The 23,261-nt window shown below is 45.6% G+C and overlaps 1 protein-coding gene across 1 annotated transcript in view; it reads right to left on the bottom strand.

The window, feature by feature from the left end:
- The window catches only part of SNX25 (sorting nexin 25), a 261,350-nt gene that overhangs the window by 172,246 nt on the left and 65,843 nt on the right, over positions 1-23,261 (bottom strand). The window contains exon 2 of the mRNA XM_040334158.1: positions 3,845-3,929. Within this exon, the coding sequence (XP_040190092.1) occupies positions 3,845-3,929 (85 nt within the window). The remainder of the gene's footprint in view (positions 1-3,844; positions 3,930-23,261) is intronic.

The following is a 23,261-nucleotide window of genomic DNA, read 5'->3' as shown; positions in this document are numbered from 1 at the left end:
GTTAAATGGGATCTCAATGATCAATGTGCCCGAAATAATGGACTACATATTGTACAGGAAGAAGTATTGTCCCTCCTATATTCTTCAGTTAAAGAGCATTGAAAGGGTGAACCATGTTTAGAGCTACTTAGGAATAGACTGTCTTGCAATGCTGAGAATTGAACATAGCCAATTTCCCTTCATTGTGACCTTGTGGTTTCTGCGTTGTCTTCTGCATGGTCTCTGTGGTAGCTCGCTGTATTCTAACACTGACAATTGTTCAGAAGGCAGACAAGACACGGCCGGTGTTAGCTGTTAGCAGAAGACATGGTTCACTTTCTCCTTTATCTACTTCATCACACCAGATTATTTTTTGGTTTGCCCTTTTTGCTTTTCACATTTATCTCATTTTGATCACCATCTTTTTATTTTTATTTTTTTATTTTTTTAATACATAAAAGTCAAAGCTTCCTATACTCTCTTTATAATCGTATTTGGCTTTTTAGAGAATTAATCAAAGTATTCCAAAATAACAAACCATTAAATCTTATTTTTGGCTTTGTGTTGCTTTATAATACAGTGAATGCCAATATACTGTTACAAAAATCCAGTGACCATACAGTCAACCCAGGTAGGTGGTTAGGACATTTTGCATATAATATTATGCAGTATTCTGTCCAGCCAGCAGATGGAGCTAGAGGCTACTTTTTAAATTAGCAGCTATTTTAGCTTTCAGCTGTGTTGAAAGCAGCCCTTTGTCTCACAGCCCTGGTGCCCAACCCGCGGCTCAAGGGCCACATATATCACTCTCTGTTACATCGTGGCAGTAGACAATGTTCTCTATGACTAAATGCTTATAGAACATCAAGGACAGTGATTGAATTTGTAAAACTGGTTTCTGGGAATGCCATTTATTACTTTTTCTATGTTGTACATTCTTTTTCGCTTTTTTTTTCTGTCTCTGACCTTTAATAACTGATCTTTCTCTGAAAAAAAAAAAAAACACTAGTTATTAAAGAGATGTGTAGGGAGAACTGTCATGTAAATAGACTTTAATGGCAGTGATCACTATCAGTCTCTTGTAACATGTCCCACATTTCTGACAGTCTACTGCAGCAAATCCCTAGCATCTAACCACACCCATAGCATGTCCATAGTCTGCGAGAGTCTCCTAAATTCCAACCATGCTTGTAGCATGTCCATAGTCTGAGAAAAAATAGGAACAGTGGGGCGTCGGACTAAGTGCAGTATTAAAATCAATAATTTAATAATAAAGACAATAGACAACTCACAAATTAATGAGTGTAGCGCCTAAGGCGGGGTCTTCTTCCGCTGTGGCACCCACCTTCAGGGTGACCACACATCACGGCCCCCGGCGAGATGGCCTACCAGGCCGGGGTGTGCGTGCCACGTGGTGTTCCTGGTTCCGGGACCATGTTGGCCCGGAACGTTTAAAGCTGTGGCGGGGCCTCAGTAATCGTCTGGGTCCCCAATTCTGAGGAAAGATCCCAAGCAAGATAGCTGTTCGGTGAGGAGTCAGCCTGAGGAGAGCCAAGAGAGGCAGGCAATCCAATAGGGCCGACAATCCATCGGGGATCAAGGTAACCGGACACTGAAAAGTTGGATGTCAGCCACCTGTCAGTCGGTGACCCAATTGAAAACTACCTGAAGGAGATCCAGGCACCAATACCACGAAGGAGGATTTTTCTGAAGGGTCTGTGGCAGAGACTTGTTTCCCTCAAGGTTCCGAGTGATACCCTGGCTGCCAGGTCGGTGTGAGAGGCCTGTCCAGGTACACTATACCCACTCCGGCTGGAGTGGCGACGAAAGCAAGTGTTGTTGGAAGCAGGACTGCTTCCGTACTGTTACGCCTGAATCTGCCATTTCTTCTCCTCATACATCTTTACCATCTACCTCAAGTTTTATTGTTTACCGTGTTGAGTAAAATAAAATCACAAGAAAAGACACCTGCTGTGTGGACATTCCATTGCTTGGGCACTCATCAACTACCCTAGACGGCGGAGTCACAGAGGTAACATGCCAACCCAATCTATAACCAGCGGCTCCTTCGTGGGTGAGCGCTACATGAGCATTACAGGCACAATAGGTAAACCGTCAGTCTTGGAGCCTCTCCAAGCCGTCTTGGTGCAGTGGCAGTCTCGAACACCGGCTGTGTTGTTGAACAAAGCAGGAAGCAGCCAATCCAAAAATTCAAGAACGCCTCTTCCTGCTTTCTTTAACAACACAGCTGGTGCTCGAGGCTGCCACTGCACCAAGACAACTTGGAGAGGCTCAGAGACCGACGATTCACCTATTGTGCCTGTGTTGCCAATTGTCTTTTTTTTTAAATTAAATTGACTTTAATACTGCGCTTAGTCTGGCGCCCCTCTGTTCCTATTTTTACCATACAGAGAGTTACCTGCTTTGCTCTAAGGGTGCTGCTTGATCATCTGCAAACTATGGACTTCATTACACTTTGATAGTTTATTGATTATGTGCTATTGAACATAAGGGTGCCACTGCCAGGCGCTGCATGAGCATCCTCTTATGTATGGACTCAGTTTGGACTGGACTGATTAATTACATCATGATGTTCTATTGATAATGTGCTTTGATACATCCCTCTAGCACCACTGTATACCTTTTTTTCTTAGGGCCATAGTCTGTGAGTCTCCTGCAGTATGTCCCTAATCTCTAACAAACACCTGCAGCATGACCATACCCAGACAACCCCCTACAGCATGTCCCTAGTGTCCAACCACACCTGTAGCATAACCATACCCAGACAACCCCATGCAGCATGTCCCTAGTGTCCAACCACACCTGCAGCATGACCATACCCAGACAACCCCATGCAGCATGTCCCTAGTGTCCAACCACACCTGTAGCATGACCATACCCAGACAACCCCATGCAGCATGTCCCTAGTGTCCAACCACACCTGTAGCATGACCATACCCAGACAACCCCATGCAGCATGTCCCTAGTGTCCAACCACACCTGTAGCATAACCATACCCAGACAACCCCATGCAGCATGTCCCTAGTGTCCAACCACACCTGTAGCATGACCATACCCAGACAACACCATCCAGCATGTCCCTCGTGTCTAACCACACCTGTAGCATGCCCATAGTCTCTGACCTTTACCATGCCTGCAGTCTTTTACGGACTACTCCAGTATAACAGTCTCTGACCACTTTCCATAGCTTTACAAAGACTGAACATAGCTTGTGGCTCTTTGAGCCTTTGGTGATGTCAGGGGCCGTGCTTTAGGCCCCATATGTCAAGTAATTTGATCAACACATATTTAGAGAGCTATCTCATCATAGTAGTGACTCCCCTTTCAGAGGAGACAGAACCAGGTTTAATTCAAAAGGCACTTTATTTTTTGCAGTACTGTTAACATCTTAAAAAAAAAAAAAAAGACTCCAAATAATTTCACTGTGCACATGCTTTTTTTGACTAGCTTTTATAAGCAGACGCATGAGCATGAACTAAGACCTGGAACAAATGGTCAAAACATTTATCAGCACTGGGCTGCAGCGATACTTGGAGGTGCCAAACTGTCTATAAATTAACTTACACAAGTCTAGCGTTTTGCAAGTCTTGGCAGCGACAAATCTGTCTATTTATTTTCTCTTCTTTTGCTGAAGAATTACTAAGTGCTTCATGCCACCTCAAATTATTTTCTAGTCTGCTCACTGCTGCAGTGACAAATGTCTGTTGCGTAGACCGAGCTATTTCCAATTCACTATAAAAAGTGCCTGCAGGCAGCTGTAGAGAAGCAATCACAACTGATTACATTTTCCAGGATAGAAGAAGGGAAAGGGCCAGAAAAAGGAGGAAAATTAAGTTGGGCTTACCTTCCTTTAGAGCTTTATCCATGCTGTGACATATAACCACTCTTCGAAGATGGACTGGTTCATGTACATTCACCGGCTGCATACTCTGAAATAGAAAAAAAAAATGGCATAATCATATTAGAGGTTACAGAAAACATTCTGCTGAATACTGAAGAGGACCTAGTAATACACAACTGTTGGGTTTTCTGCAGAATTACAATTTACGTCTTTTGTGATTTTGGGCCCTTGTATGAAGTGTTAAGACGAGGACCCCTTTCACACGGGAGATCCAAGCAGATCAGGAGCTCCATGTTAGTCTATAGCAGGGGTCTCCAAACTTTATAAACAAAGGGCCAGTTTACTGTCCTAACTTTAAGGGGGCCGGACTGTGACCAGAGGGGCAAGAAAATGTCCTGGTGTCAGCAGGACTAAACAATGCCCATCATTGGTGTCAGTGGGAGGAATAGTGTCCCATCGATGGTGTCAGTGGGAGGAATAGTGTCCCATCGATGGTGTCAGTGGGAGGAATAGTGTCCCATCGATGGTGTCAGTGGGAGGAATAGTGTCCCATCGATGGTGTCAGTGGGAGGAATAGTGTCCCATCGATTGTGTCAGTGGGAGGAATAGTGTCCCATCGATGGTGTCAGTGGGAGGAATAGTGTCCCATTCATGGTGTCAGTGGGAGGAATAGTGCCCTATTATTGGTATCAGTGGGAAGAATAGTGTCCTATTGCCAGTGGCATGAGCTATGCCCCACTGTTGCCGACAGCGTGGGAAATAATGCCTCAAGGCCCGGATAAAAGCATGCAAAGGGCCACATCTGGCCCCAGGGCCGCAGTTTGGAGACCACTGGTCTATAGGCAGATTGATCTAAAGGGACGCGAGTCTGTGTACATCCGATTTCCTCCAAGCATGTCCAGGTTCGGTACAACTGAAAACTCAACAAGCGGTGTGTTGCAACTGGAGCATGTGTACAGCTCCCTTCAAAGTATATGTTATTTTTTGAGTAGTAAAGACATGGCTTAACGACCAGATTTTAACCACCCCCTTGCTGCCTCTGTGTGAAAGCTGTAACAAAATCACTTAAGTGACATGATCTTAAAAACTATTCTTGTTCCATTATAAAATTAATTTTCCACAGCTATCCAACAAAACTCAAATCAGCATCAGAATATTAATATTGAAAGTCCAAATGTGGCTGGTAGCGGTTTTAATATAGGATGGCCTCCGTCTTTGAGAAATCGGCAAATCAAATCAATCAAGTAGAAAGCCTTGGTTAGCAGAAATATTGTGAACATATTCATGGGCAGCACTGTGCCTAAGTGGTTAGCACTTCCGCCTAGCACCAATAGGGTTGTTGGTTCAAAGTCCAACCATGGCACTTTAACGACAGGGTTTAAAATATAGGACTAACAACACACTAAACCGGTTCATTGAAATGTCTGGGGCTGCCTACTGTAGCTAATCAGATTCTGCTATGTGAAAGTGAAACCGTAGAGGGGAAAAAAAAAATGGTATACACTTTAAACAGTTAGACCATATGTAGCTGAATGCATTTCAGACCTATGAAAAGTAGCTGATGACTTAAATCACAGACACTTGGCTAATTAATAAAAAAACTTTATAGTTATAACATATTACACAGTAAGAACGCATTTGTCCATAAAGGCATTGGGAATGTCTGGTGTCCCAGATGCCCCAGAGCTGTGTACATCCACCCATCGAAATGAAATGGTGCAGGTGGCTGTGCAAGAAAAGTCCTGTACCTATCAGAACTGGCAGAATTTTGCATGCTCAGTTTCAAGCAAAGGCTAAATGCAAGATATGTATTCACGATTAGTGTGCATGCCAAGTAGCACGTGTGCACAAAACGGCACTGGCATTGGTGCCAACCAGCCAACAGTACATTTACTGCTGGTGGGCGGCTCTGCCGTGTTCATGTGCATGTCCCCTGGACCGCGCAGAAGCACAAACTACGGTGCGCGATCACCTGCCACATAGTAAACAATAGTCATGAATGAAATAAAATTAATTAAATCATTTTTTACTACTGTGTGTGATATGTGATTGGACACCAGCGATCACATGGAACACAGCACCCTGTACCATGTGATGTCTGTGGGCCAATCATCGCATCACAATAGTAAACGAGTCATGAATGAAAGCCATTCATGAGTTTGCTGTTACAGTGAGAAGTGTAAAAAAAATAAAATCCCAGCTTGAATCACCCCTCCAGAGCAATGCAGTGTTACATTTTGTCACCAGTTAGGGTCTCTCTCGCACAATTGCCAGTTAAAATAGCACAGTACTGAATAGAAAACAATGTTTTAGTCACGAGGGGGGGGGTAAATCTTCCTGAGGTCCAGTTGTTAAACAGCTAGTTCCTTCTTTACTTGTGCCTTGACCTGCTATATTTGTCTTCCCATGAATGACCAGGCTTGCCTCAGTCTCTGGATTCCTGCCTGTTGTGACCTTGGCTCATACCCGGCCTACGCTTCTGTTCACATTCCTCTACCTCACTGCTCGGCTGTGAACTGACTCTGGCTTGTATCCCAACTCTGACTGATGTCCCTGTACCTTGCTGTCTGGCCGTTGATCACCTTTTTGCTTGTGTCCTGGCTACGCTCTTCTCTGCTGATCAAGAGATCACAGTGTTAGTCTCTGGTCCAGGGACTGGAACACAGACTGCAGGCACAGGTCTGGTGATCCATGGTCATCTATATCCTGCAACAAACAGCTGGCCTTGTGCCACTCTGTATTCTCACACCTCCTGTCATCACTACCAGGGGCGCTAGACAAAATAAGCAATAGAAGCCCCTTCTCCAGCTTGATCTCCACCAGGTATGTGACAGATACGGTCTGCGCACGTGTGCCACTTTATGAAAATGGAGGCATATAGCTGTGTACAACCTCCTTCATCCATTCATGACTGAGTGGCTGCCATGCACAGCTCTAAGACTCCCGTGGGGCATCAGAAATATGCATCTTTACTTTGCATGGGCAAGTGCACCCATATGCATGTCGCACAATATATTTTATTAAAGTGGTTGTAAATTCTTACAGTTACTCAGTGAAAGGACTGGCCTTAGGTGATAAACAGTTACAACTTATGTAGGAGGATTTGTTTCATCTCTGTATCCACAGCAGCCGGCCCCATCTATCCTTTCAAAGTGCAGAATTTATACAGGATCGCTCAGCTCTGAAAAGCAGAGGGTGGAGAGCTGAAGTCACAGAGCGCTCAGTGAGGAGCGCTGATTGAAGGGAAGGTACACCCCCCTCCATTCACACAACAACATAGCTGAGGCTGTTAATCACCCGTCACCTTTTTTCTCTTGGTGTCAGGAACATTTGTCAGAAGTGATTCACGCTTCTGGAGAAATAGGGCAGCAGACGGAAATGGCACTTTATTCTGGATTGAGACAAGTACACACTATAGGAGGGACATACTTTGTTCATATTTCATGTCAGCGCTTAACGACCACTTTAAATATGGAGAACCATTCACTTCCCATAAAAGGCGCTTATTTATAAAACGTCACTTGCACATTTATACACACTCTAGAAGGAGGAGAAAAGAGGAGGAAAAGGCCACACAGATGTTCTGATTAGCAGGCTTCTAAATCTGAAAAGCAATCTAGAGCTTGTGAGAAATGAGAACACCAATATAAGCCGATCTCCGCTGAGCAATATATAGTCCTGCAGTGACAGTGATACATTTTTCTACCAGGATGATATGGGACCAAATGACAACATCCATATCATCATGGTTAATGGACAACGCTCTACTGCTCAGCAACAGAACGCTGTCCTTTTACATGCAAGGGAAGAAAATATGAAAGCTAGCATTGCCAATTTCTATAGGGGTAGGCTTTAAACACGGTCATCCTTATTTTTGCTTTACGACCTATAGTTAGGGATGAGGTTCAGGTTCAGGTTCAGTTACACCATCGGTTTGAGGCGAACCCTGCAAGTTCAAGGTTTGTGGTCTTGTAGAACGAATGTTGCAGTTCGGCCACCAGAATTCATTGTACTGCAAGGGTCTCGGAACTTTGGCCAGCAGGCAAAGCAGGGTCGATAACTAGTTTTTTTTGTGCCAGCCCCTTAAAGCGTTAGTAAAAGGTTCCCGTTTTTGTTTTGTTTTTTGCACAGAATGGCCCCGATCCTCATCTTCTTGGGTCCCTCGGCAGCTGTCTTGGCCCCGTTCTGGGAAGCGCTCTCCCAAAAAGGGTTTAGCTTGTGGGCACGCTCCCGTGATACAGTCGGCACAGCCCCTGGCGCGCCGCGTCATTGATTTGATTGACAGCAGTGGGAGCCAATGGCTGCGCTGCCATCAATCATCCAATGAATCAACCGAGAAGCCCAGTCGAGAAGGATAGAAGAAGATCCTGGACTGCCGCACTCCTTAAAACGATGTCTTTATTGTACAAATAAAATCCAAAACTCAGCTATGAGTAAGCATCACATGATGTGAAACATGTCAGCCACCTTTTTCCCCATTGTTCACTTCATTTTGACTGTATCGCTTTGGTTGTTTTTTGGATTTTATTTGTACAATAAAGACATCATTTTAAATAATGCGGCACTCCAGGATCTTCTTCTATCCAATGCACCTGTGCATAGCCAGCACCCTTTTGGTTTAGTGGGACGGAAGCTAAGCCAAGTTTTTAGAGCGGTATCATCTCTCAAGCCCGGTCGAGAAGCCAGTGCATTCACAACGCAAGACTTTCGACGGCTCAAGTAAGCAAACAGGAGGGCTGTGGGGCTTGTAAGCATCGGATGTTTTGTCACCTTCGTGCATAGGATGCACCAAGGTGAAAAAAAAATGCAAAGCTTCACAACCCCTTTAACTATAAAAGGGTAACAGAGAGCAGCCATGGTGTCACAGAAGTGGAAGTTGCTCAAGTATATGGAAAGCTGACAAAAAAGTCAGTTAGGAATTTAAACTTTAATTCTGATTACAAGCTTGTTGCCCTTGTGGGCTTATTTGTCATTTTTAGTTGCTCCCTCATTTATAGGATTTTTTTTTAGCCTATTTGCCATGAAGATCACTGGACTAGCAGTGTTTACTTGAGTGATTTCCAGCTTCCAGGGGCATCAGCCAGGTATGGTATATGGTGTATACAGTGCACCTGGAAAGTATTCACATCACTTCACCTATTCCACATTTTATGTTATGTTACACCTTTATTCCAAAAAAAATTCAATTCATTATTTTCCTCAAAATTCAATAAGCAATACCCCATAATGACAACGTGAAAGAAATTTGAAATCTTTACAAAATGTATTAAAAAAAAAAAAAAAGGGAAAAAATCCCATGTATATAAGTATTCACAGTCTTTGTGCAATACTTTGTTGAAGCACCTTTGGCACCAATTACAGTCTCAAGTCTTTTTGAGTATGATGCTACAAGCTTGGCACACCTATTTTTGGGCAGTATCTCCCACTCTTCTTTGCAGGACCTCTCAAACTCCACCAGGTTGGATAATGAGCGTCGGTGCACGGCCATTTTCAGATCTCTCCAAGAGATGTTCAATCAGGTTCAAGTCTGGGCAACTCAAGGACATTCACAGAGTTGTCCCATAGCCACTCCTTTGTTATCTTGGCTGTGTGCTTAGGATCATTGTCCTGTTGGAAGATAACCCTCCGCCCCAGTCTGAGGTCCAGAGTGCTCTGAAGCAGGTTTTCATCAAGTATGTCTCTGCACATTGCTGCATTCATCTTTCCCTTGATCCTGACCCTGAAAATCATCCCCACAGCATGATGCTGCCATCACCATGCTTCACTGTAGGTATGGTATTGGCCAGGTGATGAGCGGTGTGCCTATTGTCCTCCCGACATGATGCTTGGCATTCAGGCCAGAGTTCAATCTTTGTTTCATCAGACCAGAGAATTTTGTTTCTCATCATCCGAGAGTCCTTCAGGTGCCTTTTGGCAAACTCCAGGCGGGCTGTCATGTGCCACTCAACCATACAGGCATGATTGGTAGAGTGCGGCAGAGATAGTTGGTCCTCTGGAAGGTTCTCCTCCCTCCACAGAGAAATGCTGGAGCTCTGTCAGAGTGACCATCGCGTTCTTGGTCACCTATGCGACTAAGGCCCTTCACCCCTGATCGCTCAGTTTGGCCGGGGCGACCCACTCTAGGAAGAGTCCTGGTGGTTCCACCAAACTTTTTCCATTTACGGATGATGGAGTCCAATGTGCATATTGGGGACTTCAATGTTGCAAAAAAAAAAAAAAAATCTGTACCCTTTCCCGGATATGTGCCTTAAAGGGGTTGTAAAGGAAACATTTTTTTTCCCTAAATAGCTTCCTTTACCTTAGTTCAGTCCCCCTTCACTTACCTCATCCTTCGATTTTGCTTTAAATGTCCCAATTTCTTCTGAGAAATCCTCACTTCCTGTTCTGTCTGTAACTACACAGTAATGCAAGGCTTTCTCCTTGGTGTGGAGAGAGCCTCTTTAGGGGGGAGGGAGCAAGCAGGAGTGTCAGGACACCCACTAACACACAGCTCCTTTCTCTATCTGCACAGTAGAGAGCGTCCTGACCCTCCTGCTCGCCCCCTCCCCCCTCAAGAGGCTTTCTCCACACCAGGGAGAAAGCCTTGCATTACGGTGTATAGTTACAGACAGAAGAACAGGAAGTGAGGATTTCTCAGAAGAAATAAGGACATTTAAAAGCAAAATTGAAGGATGAGGTAAGTGAAGGAGGATTGCACTAAGGTAAAGGAAGCTATTTAGGGGAAAAAAATATTTCCTTTACAACCCTTTAATACAAGAATGCCTTGGGAGTTCTACAGACAATTCCCTGGACTACATGGCTTGGTTTGTGCTCTGACATGCACTGTTAACGGTGAGATCATATATAGACAGGTGTGCGCCTTCCTAAATCATGTCCAAGGAACTGAATTTACCACAGGTAGACTCCAATCAAGTTGTAAAAACATCTTAAGGAGGATCAGTGGAAACAGGATGCACCTTAGCTCCATTCTGAACGTCACGGCAAAGGCTGTGAATACTTATGTACATGTGATTTTATTTCTTTATAAATTTGCAAAGATTTTAAACAAACCTCTCTTTCACTTTGTCATTATTGGGTATTGTTTGTAGAATCTTGAGGAAAATAATGAATTAAATCCATTTTGGAATACGGCTGTAACATAAAAAGTGTGGAAAAGGTGAAGCGCTGTGAATATTTTCTGGGGGCACTGGACATAAATACATTGATCCAATGTATCTATGTATAAAATATCCATACTTGGAATTCTTCTTTAAAAATTGTAAATGAAAACATCCACAGAACAACGAAAATTAGAGTAGGAGGAACACAAGTACAAAGTCTATGGCTTTATTAGGTTTGCCACTTCCATTTCAGTTCAACGCATGTTTTACACACCGACAGAATTTGAAGAGATCACGATGAATATGACAAATTGAGGCTTCAACAAAAGACTCCAGGCACACAAGTTCTTTCAGAAATAGACGCATTCTTGTAGCTTATTTTTGAAGTCTTATCTAGCTTAACAAGTGCAAAAGGATTCAGATTAAAGCTAAAAACTAAATATTAGGGATCAAAAGTTTGTAGGAGAAAGGGGTCAAAAAAAAAAAAAAAAAGTTATGAAAAAAATGTGAGGTTCAGTATTCCAATATGCAAAGTAAATCTGTTGGGATTTATTATATATTATACAAGGATTTATATAGCATTGACAGTTTACGCAGCACTTTACATGAGTGCAGACAGTGGCCCAGATTCAAGAAGCGGTTGCGCGGCGCAAGGGCTTACTTGCTCCGGTGTAACGAGTGCTCCTGATTCAGGAACCTCGTTACACCGACTGCAGCCTAGGATGTGACAGACATAAGCCTCCTTATGCCTTCACATCCCAGGCTGCATTCTTGCGTTGGCCGCTAGGGGGCGCGGCCTTTGTGATCGGCGTATAGTATGCAAATTGCATACTACCACCGATTCACAAAAGTTGCGCGGGCCCTGCGCACGCAAGGTACGGAGTTTCCGTACGGCGACTTTAGCATAAGGCTGCTCCTGCTAATAGCAGGCACAACCAATGCTAAAGTATAGCTGCGCTTCCCGCTCGCGACGTTCAAATTTTACGTTGTTTACGTAAGTGAACCGTGAATGGCGCTGGACGCCATTCACGTTCACTTAGAAGCAAATGACGTCCTTGCGACGTCATTTGCCGCAATGCACGTCGGGAAAGTTTCCCGACGGAGCATGCGCTGTTCGCTCGGCGCCTAATTTACCCCCGGCGGGATCATTTACATTAGGCAGCCTTACGCACGGCTGATTAACATATCGCCCGTGCAATTTACGGAGCAATTGCTCCGTGAATCGCGGGCAAAGCGCAATATTTGCGTGGGCGCAGAGAAAAATTTTTGCTCTTTGCCCACGCAAATATTGCGCGATTCTACCTGAATCTGGGCCAGTATATTTTCAATATCATTTAATACAGTAGGAATCAGAGAGCCCTGGTCGTAAGAGCTTACAATCTAATGCCGCGTACATACGATCAGGCTTTTAGCCCGGCCAAATCACTGAATTCCATCGAAAAAATATAGAACATGTTCTATATCTAAACTCTGATGGAATTCATCGGAATTTCCAATGACAAAATATGATGGGGCTACATACGATCAGAAAATCCTATGGAAAAAGTGCATTGTAAATTCCGGCCGTGTATATGGGGCATTAGAGGCATTTATCTGGCATTTTTCCTTTGCATTTAGGTAATTTCATGCATTTACAGAATTTTATAAATTGGATGTAACCATGTTTAAGCCTTAGGGCTCAATCACACAGCAGAAAAAAAAAGGAGTTTCTATTAGCACAGTACTAAAGCATGCACATGGTGCGTAAAGGTCAGTATGCGTTCAATGTTTTCAGACCCGTACAATCAAAATAGAATTGAAGATCAGTAATTTGTGTGTACAAAGTGTGTGTACAAAGTGTGTGTACACATATCTGCAAAAATGCCCTCGTTCAGTCGATTGGCAAAGCAGCTGTAAACAGGTAGTTGTGCTGAATTCCTATCGTCCACCTGACACAACAGCAAATGGGGTTTGTACACATGCTGCAGCCACATTGCTTTACTTCATGGCCAATTTAACTTGGCATGTCAAGTTCAACAGGTGGCACCGTCTGTTGAATCTGCCAGTTTTAGTCAATGGGACTACATCACATCCCAAGCGATTGCAGCATGGTTTTTAGATGCAAAATCCCCAGTGGCAGACAAAAAAAACAACAGGTATTTAACTATTTACCTTGGTGGCCGTATATCACCTCCTGCACAATTGTTTAGTGGAAGCCGCTGCTCTACCACCCTCTGACAAGCAATCCACTGCAGGATGCTTTACAGGAGAGGCAGCACTGCCACTCGTGTGAAAGAGGCCTTAAGGCCCTGGTGTTCAGCCTGTGGCTGGGTGGCACTTTTTGCACAACCCTCAGGGCCCCTGCAGACAAAAATCTGTTTTCTTACTGCCATACTAGAGTAGTGCTTTCTAGTGCGGCCTAATGCAATATGTCTCCAATCTATGACCGTCTCCTGAACCATGTCCTCAGTCCTACAATTGTATGTTCATTCAGTTTGAATGCATCATGATCGCAGCCTCCATCTCCTGCATCATGTCCGCAGCCTCCATCTCCTGCATCATGTCCGCAGCCTCCATCTCCTGCATCATGTCCGCAGCCTCCATCTCCTGCATCATGTCCGCAGCCTCCATCTCCTGCATCATGTCCGCAGCCTCCATCTCCTGCATCATGTCCGCAGCCTCCATCTCCTGCATCATGTCCGCAGCCTCCATCTCCTGCATCACGTCCGCAGCCTCCATCTCCTGCATCACGTCCGCAGCCTCCGACCATCTCCTGCATCACGTCCGCAGCCTCCGACCATCTCCTGCATCACATCCGCAGCCTCCGACCATCTCCTGCATCACATCCGCAGCCTCCGACCATCTCCTGCATCACATCCGCAGCCTCCGACCATCTCCTGCATCACGTCCGCAGCCTCCGACCATCTCCTGCATCACATCCGCAGCCTCCGACCATCTCCTGCATCACATCCGCAGCCTCCGACCATCTCCTGCATCACGTCCGCAGCCTCCGACCATCTCCTGCATCACATCCGCAGCCTCCGACCATCTCCTGCATCACGTCCGCAGCCTCCGACCATCTCCTGCATCACATCCGCAGCCTCCGACCATCTCCTGCAACACGTCCGCAGCCTCCGACCATCTCCTGCATCACATCCGCAGCCTCCGACCATCTCCTGCATCACGTCCGCAGCCTCCGACCATCTCCTGCATCACATCCGCAGCCTCCGACCATCTCCTGCATCACGTCCGCAGCCTCCGACCATCTCCTGCATCACATCCGCAGCCTCCGACCATCTCCTGCAACACGTCCGCAGCCTCCGACCATCTCCTGCATCACGTCTGCAGCCTCCGACCATCTCCTGCATCATGTTTGCAGTCTCTGGCCAACTCTTATATCATGTGCCTTTAGTCTGACTATATTCTGTTGTGTTTGCCATCTGATAATGAATATTTACTGAATTTTAGGTTTTGCCCCACTGGTGATGTTGGGGGCTGCACTTGAGACCCCCCCCAATATCAGGGAAGTGATTGGAAGTAGCATTTTGTTGTGTTTTTAAATGCTGCACTGATGTTTATGCCCCTATACAGAAACGCTTAAGAAAACATTTCATATTTTTTTCACAATATCCTATGTGGATGATAAAGCGGCTCATTGCTGTGCTTTTTCTCAGCTGTTCAGCAAACCTTCCCGCGTGAATGACAGTCTCCAATCAGTTACGGATGAGCGGATTTGTGATTCACAAAGTGGGTGAATACAGGCAGATTTCACCTGTAAATGCTTTCCTGTGCACTCCAATAATCGCTGCGGTGTCTGAATGACAGTTTCATTCGTCATCATGGGTGAATGATTATCTGTTCAGAAAAAAACAATCTAGCTGCAGGGGAAATGCAGACGAGTGACCCATGTCTTATCGTATGCCTATATATAAGTGATCTTATGTACCACCAAGTGTCATGTGCGATTTTTAAGTAACAATTGCAGACAAAAAAGGTTGTAGTTCAGTTTCTTTGTATAGGCCTGCTTCAGTACACAAGCTGTACAGGTTTGTCTCTTCTGCAATCCACCGAAATGTTCCACTAGGCACATTCCCTGTTTGATCTAGCAGAAGAAATCTACAAATCTGATCATCACACAGAACTGAAAGAAAAAATACAGAACCATCAAAGGATATGCCTGCTTATCTATCCAAAATCTGTACACAGCTATAAAATAAAGAGACAGACTGATCTGAAGATGAATGGAATTCTACAGAGTCTAGGAGAGAAAGAAATGTATAGAAAGGAAGAGCTTCAGGACGGGTGTATTTATAATCGGGTGAGTCACAGCAGTATAGGGCACAGCAATGTATGGATTTGTATGCTAAAGGATTTTAATGAATACTTAATTGGAGCAAATCTTTTTTTGTTTTTGTTTGTCTCTATATACCATATATATACTCGAGTATAAGCTGAGTTTTTCAGCACTTTTTTTGTGCTGAAAATGCCCCCCTCGGCTTATACTCGAGTCACCTTTTTGCGCCTGATCTCCCGGACTTTGGGGACCAGGTACCGGACGGCCGTAGGTCCCCTGGACCCCAAACTTGGCACACATGTAGCCCCACTCTTCCTCTATAAGTGTGCAAAGTTTGTTGTCCAGGAGACCTACGGTCAGGGAGCACCGATTTTTCAAATCCGGGCACCCCTTCCATAGACTCCAATGTTAAACGTCAGTCCAGTCATGGGCACGGTGAGGCATGGGCACAGTGAGGCATGGGCACAGTGAGGCATGGGCACAGTGAGGCATGGGCACAGTGAGGCATGGGCACAGTGAGGCATGGGCACAGTGAGGCATGGGCACAGTGAGGCATGGGCACAGTGAGGCATGGGCACAGTGAGGCATGGGCACAGTGAGGCATGCACATGGACCCCCTAGGCTTATACTCGAGTCAATAAGTTTTCCCATTTTTTTGTGGTAAAATGAGGTGCCTCGGCTTATACTCGAGTATATACGGTACTGAAAGTGCTGCTTTAATTGAACATCACACATTTCCTTTAACCCATTTGCTGCAAAAGCCATTTTTGCATATTGTTTGCACACGCTTAAAAAAAAAATAATAATAAAATAAAATTGTGGAAGTTCCTATTTTTTATTGTTTTTTTGTTACATATTAGCACAAAAGGTGTATGAAATGCAAAATGTTGTTTAAAAATACACCAAAGGCAATACATTGCCCGATTTAAAATATAAAAGATGAACCTTAAAAATGCGTGTGCTCATAAAATGGTGATAAACTTCAGCACCCCATATTTTCCATAGGAGATGCTTTAAAAGTCCCTACAGGTCATTAGTTACACAGGTGCTCTGGTGCCACAATGATTGCTCTAGTCTGGCGTGCATGGCGATGTGTAACATGTGAATCGCAATCGACGTAGTTGCCCCCAACGTTTGCATTTATGTTTGAACGTGCATGTATGTGAGGGTGGGGGGCCTCAAATTCATATTACTTTTTGGGGGGTTTATGTGTTTGGGTTAAATATTTTTTACATCTTTTGCGTTTTTTTTTTTTTTGCTTAAAGGGGTTGTAAAGGTTTGTTTTTTTATTTTCTAAATAAGTTCCTTTAAGCTAGTGCATTGTTGGTTCACTTACCTTTTCCTTCGATTTCCCTTCTAAATGTTTTTTTTCCCCTTTGCCTGAATTTCTCACTTCCTGTAAGCTTTCCCCTATCATCCCCTGGGGGTTAGTCAGCCGGAACAGCTTACTGAGGAGGAACAGGAAGTGAGACATTCAGACAAAGAAAACAAAGAAAAAATAAAAAACATTTAGAAGGGAAAATGAAGGAAAAGGTAAGTGAACCAACAATGCACTAGCTTAACCACTTAAGGCAGCAGCTCTCAGGTAGGTGAGAGGACCGAGGGGGGGGGGGGGGCGGGCAGATGCAGCATCCACCTAGGGCAAGTATGGATATGCAAAAAAAATACACATTTATGTTTTAAAGTGACACCAGGGGGTCCGAAAGACCCCTAATGTCTTACCTGTCCCCCAGCGAGTCTAATGTGATGCAGACCACACTTCATTAAATTCTTCCCCAGCTGTGAAGCCTGGGGAACGTGAATGGGGGAACCAGAAGTGTCATTTCACACGACCCTTCGGGGTCAGCAAGAAGGGGTCCACTCGGCTCCCTCCACTCTACCTGGCAACACCCGCCATGCAGTGCCGGGGCAAAGTCATCCAGTGCACAAGGCAAAGATGCCAAACAGATTGAGAATTGGGAGGTTCCCCGTTGGGCTTTTAGGCAGCAATTGTCAAAATTATAAGAGTACTGATTATTGTATTAAAATAGTATTTATTAACAAAAAGCTTAAAAGTCACATTGTATAGGAATTACAGTACATAAAATCAAATACAGTAAGTCATATTCCATGGTGCAGTAGACATGACAGTTACACATTGTTATGTTACATAATGTTACAGTGTTGATCCCCGACGCGTTTCGACCAGCAGAGGTCTCTTCAGGGGGATAGTTAGTTTCTAAAGGGGTATATCACAAAGATATGGAATTAGTGAAAAAGGCTAGCATGTCAGTATTCATCACATAGATTCAACCATGGGAGTAGTATTTACCGCTAAAACATGGAATGGAAGACGTATGAAGCCGCTACATAGTCCGATGGAACCTACAGGAAGTCCCCACATTTCCGAGGGAAGTCCTCCCAAATGGGGTCTTCAAGGAGCCTCATTATTGACACCCACCCGGTGGGGGGAGGGGAGGATCGGCACCTGCAATGAGCACCCACAATAGCCATAGTAAGATTGAAGATGCCAAACAGTGCCCCCCTGTTTCAGGATGTGCAAGCTTAGGGGGAATAAATTGAATCAGCTAAACACGCCATTTTGGACAGCAGATGGAGCTGATGATCATAGCAAATCAAAGCAAGAAATGAATAAAACTGCTCATTTATGCAAACTGCGCTGTAACTTCACAAGGATGTGATCTTTTAAGCCAGCCAATCAGACCCAGAGAACCTTTTCTATGCTAGCAGATAGAGGAAATTGTGTGCAACATTCATCCAACCGGACCCTCCTAGTTCCCCCTCTTGGGGTTTTCTGCTGGAATCCTGTAATGGGTGGAGCTACTGGACTCCTCCCACAGCTTTGGCCTCTGCATAGGCTTCGTGCAGCAAAGTGATGATGTCATTGCTACTTTTAGAAGGCAATATCTGGGTTTGTAAAGGCATTTGGTACACACAATGTATATGCTGTATACCCTCTGTGACTATTGGGAAATACAATTTAAACGAAAATAGTGGCCAAAGTACAACTAAGGTCTATTCTTCTCTTATGACAGCGATATATGCAAAAGCTCAGCTCATCTTCAAAATGTTCCTTCCCTTCATTCTTTTTTTAAAGAACACATTTTAAAAACTTCTATCCAGAGCTTCAACCATCTGAGTCTACAGGGTGCGGTGGGTGGGATTGCACTGCACCCTGCATTTTCTGAAGCCCTGTAAGTGAATTAGGAAACTACATTTCCCAGCATTCATTGTGTCACACTGTAAGCTCTGAAGGAACAGTGGACACAAATTGTGACAATGGGGTATTCAGAAGTGTCACCACAAAAAAAAGTCCCATGAATGGATTTTCTAAAGGTTAGCTGTGACACTTCACTGTACTTGTCGGCTGAACAGACCCCGCTATAGGAATTTAGAATCCTAGATTATATAGATTTTTTCATTATTGCTCAACTTAAAAATCTACAGCTGCTAAATAAGACACAACAAACCATTAAAAGCAGAACGAATTGTATCTGAGCGCCACAAAACAGAAAACGCCATTTCATTAAAAAAAAATTAATTCAAAGCCAACTCCACCATCCAGCCAAGTCTCCATGCTTTATTTTGTAAAAGGGTTTAACCCATTTATAGAAGATTATGCCAGCTCCAATATGTACTTAGTTAAAAAAAAAAAAAAAACAAGCAGTCTAAATACTGAATTTCAGCTATCTTCAGGCCGGTCACATGACGCGCAGCCGCTTTACCGTTCCAATAGATGTCACCTGGGGGAGGGGCCGTGATCTCCCTCTGAAGTCAGCCGGGGAGATCAGGTGGCCACTCGCCTCCTCCGCAGAGGCTCTAAAGCGTCCGCGAGTCACGTGACCGGCCCGAAGACAGCTGAAATATGGTATTTAGAATGCCATTTTTTTTTAAACCAAGTACATAGTGTGCTATGCCAGCCTCTAATAGAGGGGCTGGCAGTAAACATTGTAAGCTTTTATTTTTAATAGTAGCAGCGGCGGGGGGGGGGGGGTGGAAACAGAGATACAGACACAGCTGACAGGCAGGAAGGAGGGGATGAGGGGGGAGAGAGGAAAGCAGGGCAGCGTATGACGGAGGGATGTACTTTGACCACGTGATCAGGACTGAGCAGCACTGATTTTCGTGGTCAGAATAGATTGGAATAGAATAGATTAGTCAGAATCAATTTTTTCTTTACAGTTTGTGCTGTGTAATTTGCTTTAGATCCGGTTCACACAGGGGCGACACGACTTTGGGGGCGACTCGGCAGGGCGATCTCAAGACGACTTGAGAGGCGACTTGCAAAATGATTTCTGTATAGAAGTCAATGCAAGTCACCCCCAAAGTCGTACAAGAACCTTTTTCTAAGTCGGAGCGACTTGCGTCGCTCTTATTAGAATGGTTCTATTAAAAAGAGCGGAGCGCGACTTGTCGGGCGGCTGAGTCGCCTCTGTGTTAACCGGCTCTAAAGGGACCAGGATCTGTATATTTTTTTGGGGGTTAAACACTTTAAAAGTGGTTGTAAACCCACAATAAAAAAAAAAACCTACAGGACAAAGGCATAATGAGCTAGCACATTTAAAAGTACAAAGAAATGCAGGCCAAACTCCAGCTCACACTTTATAGATCAGATACAGCACCTGTTTTTCCCCCCCAATTAGGATAAAGGTTTTTATATGAATGAGGCTGGGTTCACACTACTACACTACTTTGATCCTACTTTGCTCTGCTACATTGGTCCTACATTTATCCTACATTGGTCCTACTTTCATGAACAGGATACTACAGTAGGTGAACCCGATATTGTGTCAATCTCGCTCTTTCTCGGCGAGATTGAGCACCTACGAGCCCCATCGCGGGAGCCAGCGCCGAGCTGGCTTGCCGCGATGGAGACAGAGCCGTCATAGAAGCGACGGGAGATCCGACTTGGATTCCCGCCAATTCTACACGTGTGCGGCATTTGTTATGAATCCTGAGGGGGAAGTCCCCGCCGGATTTTAAATAAAAATCCGGCATGGGTTCCCCCCTCAGGAGCTTACCGGGCCCTTAGGTCTGTTATGGGTTGTAAGGAGAGCCCCCCTACGCCGAAAAAAAAACGGCGTAGGGGGTCCCCCTACAATCCATACCAGACCCGTATCCAAAGCACGCTACCCGGCCAGCCAGGAAGGGAGTGGGGACGAGCGAGCGCCCCCCCCCCTCCTGAGCCGTACCAGGCTGCATGCCCTCAACATGGGGGGGTTGGGTGCTCTGGGGCAGGGGGGCGCACTGCGGCCCCCCCACCTCAGAGCACCCTGTCCCCATGTTGATGAGGACAGGGCCCCTTCCCGACAACCCTGGCCGTTGGTTGTCGGGGTATGCGGGCGGGAGGCTTATCGGAATCTGGGAGCCCCCTTTAATAAGGGGGCCCCCAGATACCGGCCCCCCACCCTAAGTGAATGAGCTAATAAAGAAGACGGGGGGCCTCCGGAGCAGACTAATAAAATATTTTAATACCCTGTGTGGTTTATTTGTGTTTTTACCACTTTTCTTGCAGCTGAATGGGTAGGTATCACATGGGTAGGTACAGAGCATGATGGGACTGTGAGGCCTATTTAGGTCCGATGCAAGGCGCGCATCCGTCATTTCAGCGAGAAGAACCGGCGTGTCAACATCGGGAGAAGAAGAGAAGTGAAGAACATGACGTCACAGCACGGAAGAAGGGACCGGACAGCGAGACGAAGAACCGGGGTGCGCCGATTCAACAGTGGAGAGCGGCGAACATAGGAGGAGACCCCCCGGATAGCGGAGAAGACCCGTCGGGATAGCGGAAGAAGAAGCCCCCCGCCGAAGACGCCGGAGGAAACCCGCCGGGGGGTGGGGGCTTTTTTAAAATCGACCCCCCCCCGGCGGTGGAAGAGAACCAGACGGCGGCCCCCACCCACCCGAAGACGTCAAAGAAGAAGCTCCCCCTGGTAAAAGAGCTAATAAAGAAGACAGGGGGGGCCTCCGGAGCAGACTAATAAAATATTTTAATACCCTGTGTGGTTTATTTTGTGTTTTTACCACTTTTCTTGCAGGTGAATGGGTAGGGGTACGATGTACCCCATACTCATTCACTTAGGGTGGGGGGCCGGTATCTGGGGGCCCCCTTATTAAAGGGGGCTCCCAGATTCCGATTAGCCTCCCGCCCGCATACCCCGAAAACCAACGGCCAGGGTTGTCGGGAAGGGGCCCTGTCCTCATCAACATGGGGACAGGGTGCTCTGAGGTGGGGGGGCCGCAGTGCGCCCCCCTGCCCCAGAGCACCCAACCCCCCCATGTTGAGGGCATGCAGCCTGGTACGGCTCAGGAGGGGGGGGGGGCGCTCGCTCGTCCCCACTCCCTTCCTGGCTGGCCGGGTAGCGTGCTTTGGATACGGGTCTGGTATGGATTGTAGGGGGACCCCCTACGCCGTTTTTTTTCAGCGTAGGGGGGCTCTCCTTACAACCCATAACAGACCTAAGGGCCCGGTATGCTCCTGAGGGGGGAACCCATGCCGGTTTTTTATTTAAAATCCGGCGGGGACTTCCCCCTCAGGATTCATAACAAATGCCGCACACGTGTAGAATTGGCGGGAATCCAAGTCGGATCTCCCGTCGCTTCTATGACGCGCTTGCTGGGATGTGCTGTCACTATTCCAGTGAGTGCGAGATGTCGGCGAGATCTCGGCACCATGTCGCCGAGAATCAGCACGATGCTGTCGTGCTAAAAACACAATATCACAAACACCTACTGTACTTTGGTCCGACTTCAATGATATTCAATGGGCTGAAGTAGGATCAATGTAGGACCAAAAGTAGTACAGGGAGCATTTTCAAAGTCGGACCGACTTGTGTAGGACGCTACAAGACGCTCTCATAGGGAAACATTGAACACAGAGCAAAGTAGGATGAAAGTAGTGTAGTAGTGTGAACCCAGCCTAAAAGCTGATTTTAAGCACCCCTGCCAGTTTTAAATGGTTTGGCTCATCCATGTAAACTGATACATTGTGCTAGAGAGCATTTTTGAAAAACAGACTTTCTGGTCAAATCACCAAAACGAAAATAGAAGAAAAAGTCTACCAAGAAAACAAAAAACAAATGCAGCATCAAATCTAAGAATTGGCAAGATGCAATATATTAATGTTTGCTTTTGGGTTTACTACCGCTTTAAAGTGGTGATGCATTCAAATAAAAAGCCTTTTGTGTGCAGCGCCCCCCCCCCCCCCCCAATACTTACCTGAGCATCAGTGATGGCTAGGGTGCCCCCATAGCAAGCTGCTTGCTGTGGGGGCACTTAGTGGGAGGGAGGGGCCAGGAGTGCCAGTGGAGGACCCGAGAAGAGGAGGATCGGGGCTGCCGTTTGCCAAACCACTGCACAGAGCAGGCAAATAGAACATGTTTTTTTTTTTTTAAACGGAGAGAGACTTTAATATTGGTTAAAAGAGTTGAGAGTGGATCTAAAGGCAAAATAATGCATTTTATGAATTAAAGGGGTTGTAAACCCTTGTGTTTTTCCATAGGATGCATTAAGGTAAAAAAAAAAAAAAAAAAATCTGGCAGTGACCCTAATCCCCCCCCCCCCCGTTTTACTTACCTGAGCCCCGTATTTTCCTTGGCAGAGATGCGCTGTCCCTCTCTGCATGGGCTCTCGGCTCTTGATTGGATAGCTTAAAATGCAGCGCAGTCATTGGCTCCCACTGCTGTCAATCAAATCCAATGATGCGGGCATCGGGGGGCAGGGCCGAGTCTGGCATTCGTGACTATGGATGCCGAATGCTGGATTTGGGAGCACGTCCGCAAGGTAATATGATGCGAGGAGGAGCTACGAGAGCCGCAGAGTGACCCCAGAAGAGGACGATTGGGGCCACTCTGTGCAAAACAAGCTGAACAGTGGAGGCAAGTATGACACGTTTGTTATTTTACATAAAAAGAAAAAAAAACACACGAAGGCTTACAATCAATTTAACCTCTTGACCACCGCCCCATGTCAAAAAGACGTCCTGTTTTTAAAGATGGATATCTCGGTAACGGTAGCAGCTGCTGCCACAACCGAGATATCCATCTCT

Source organism: Rana temporaria, chromosome 1 (genome assembly GCF_905171775.1).
Source record: "Rana temporaria chromosome 1, aRanTem1.1, whole genome shotgun sequence".
NCBI classification, from domain to species: Eukaryota; Metazoa; Chordata; class Amphibia; order Anura; family Ranidae; genus Rana; species Rana temporaria.
This window is presented reverse-complemented; position numbering and strand designations above follow the sequence as displayed.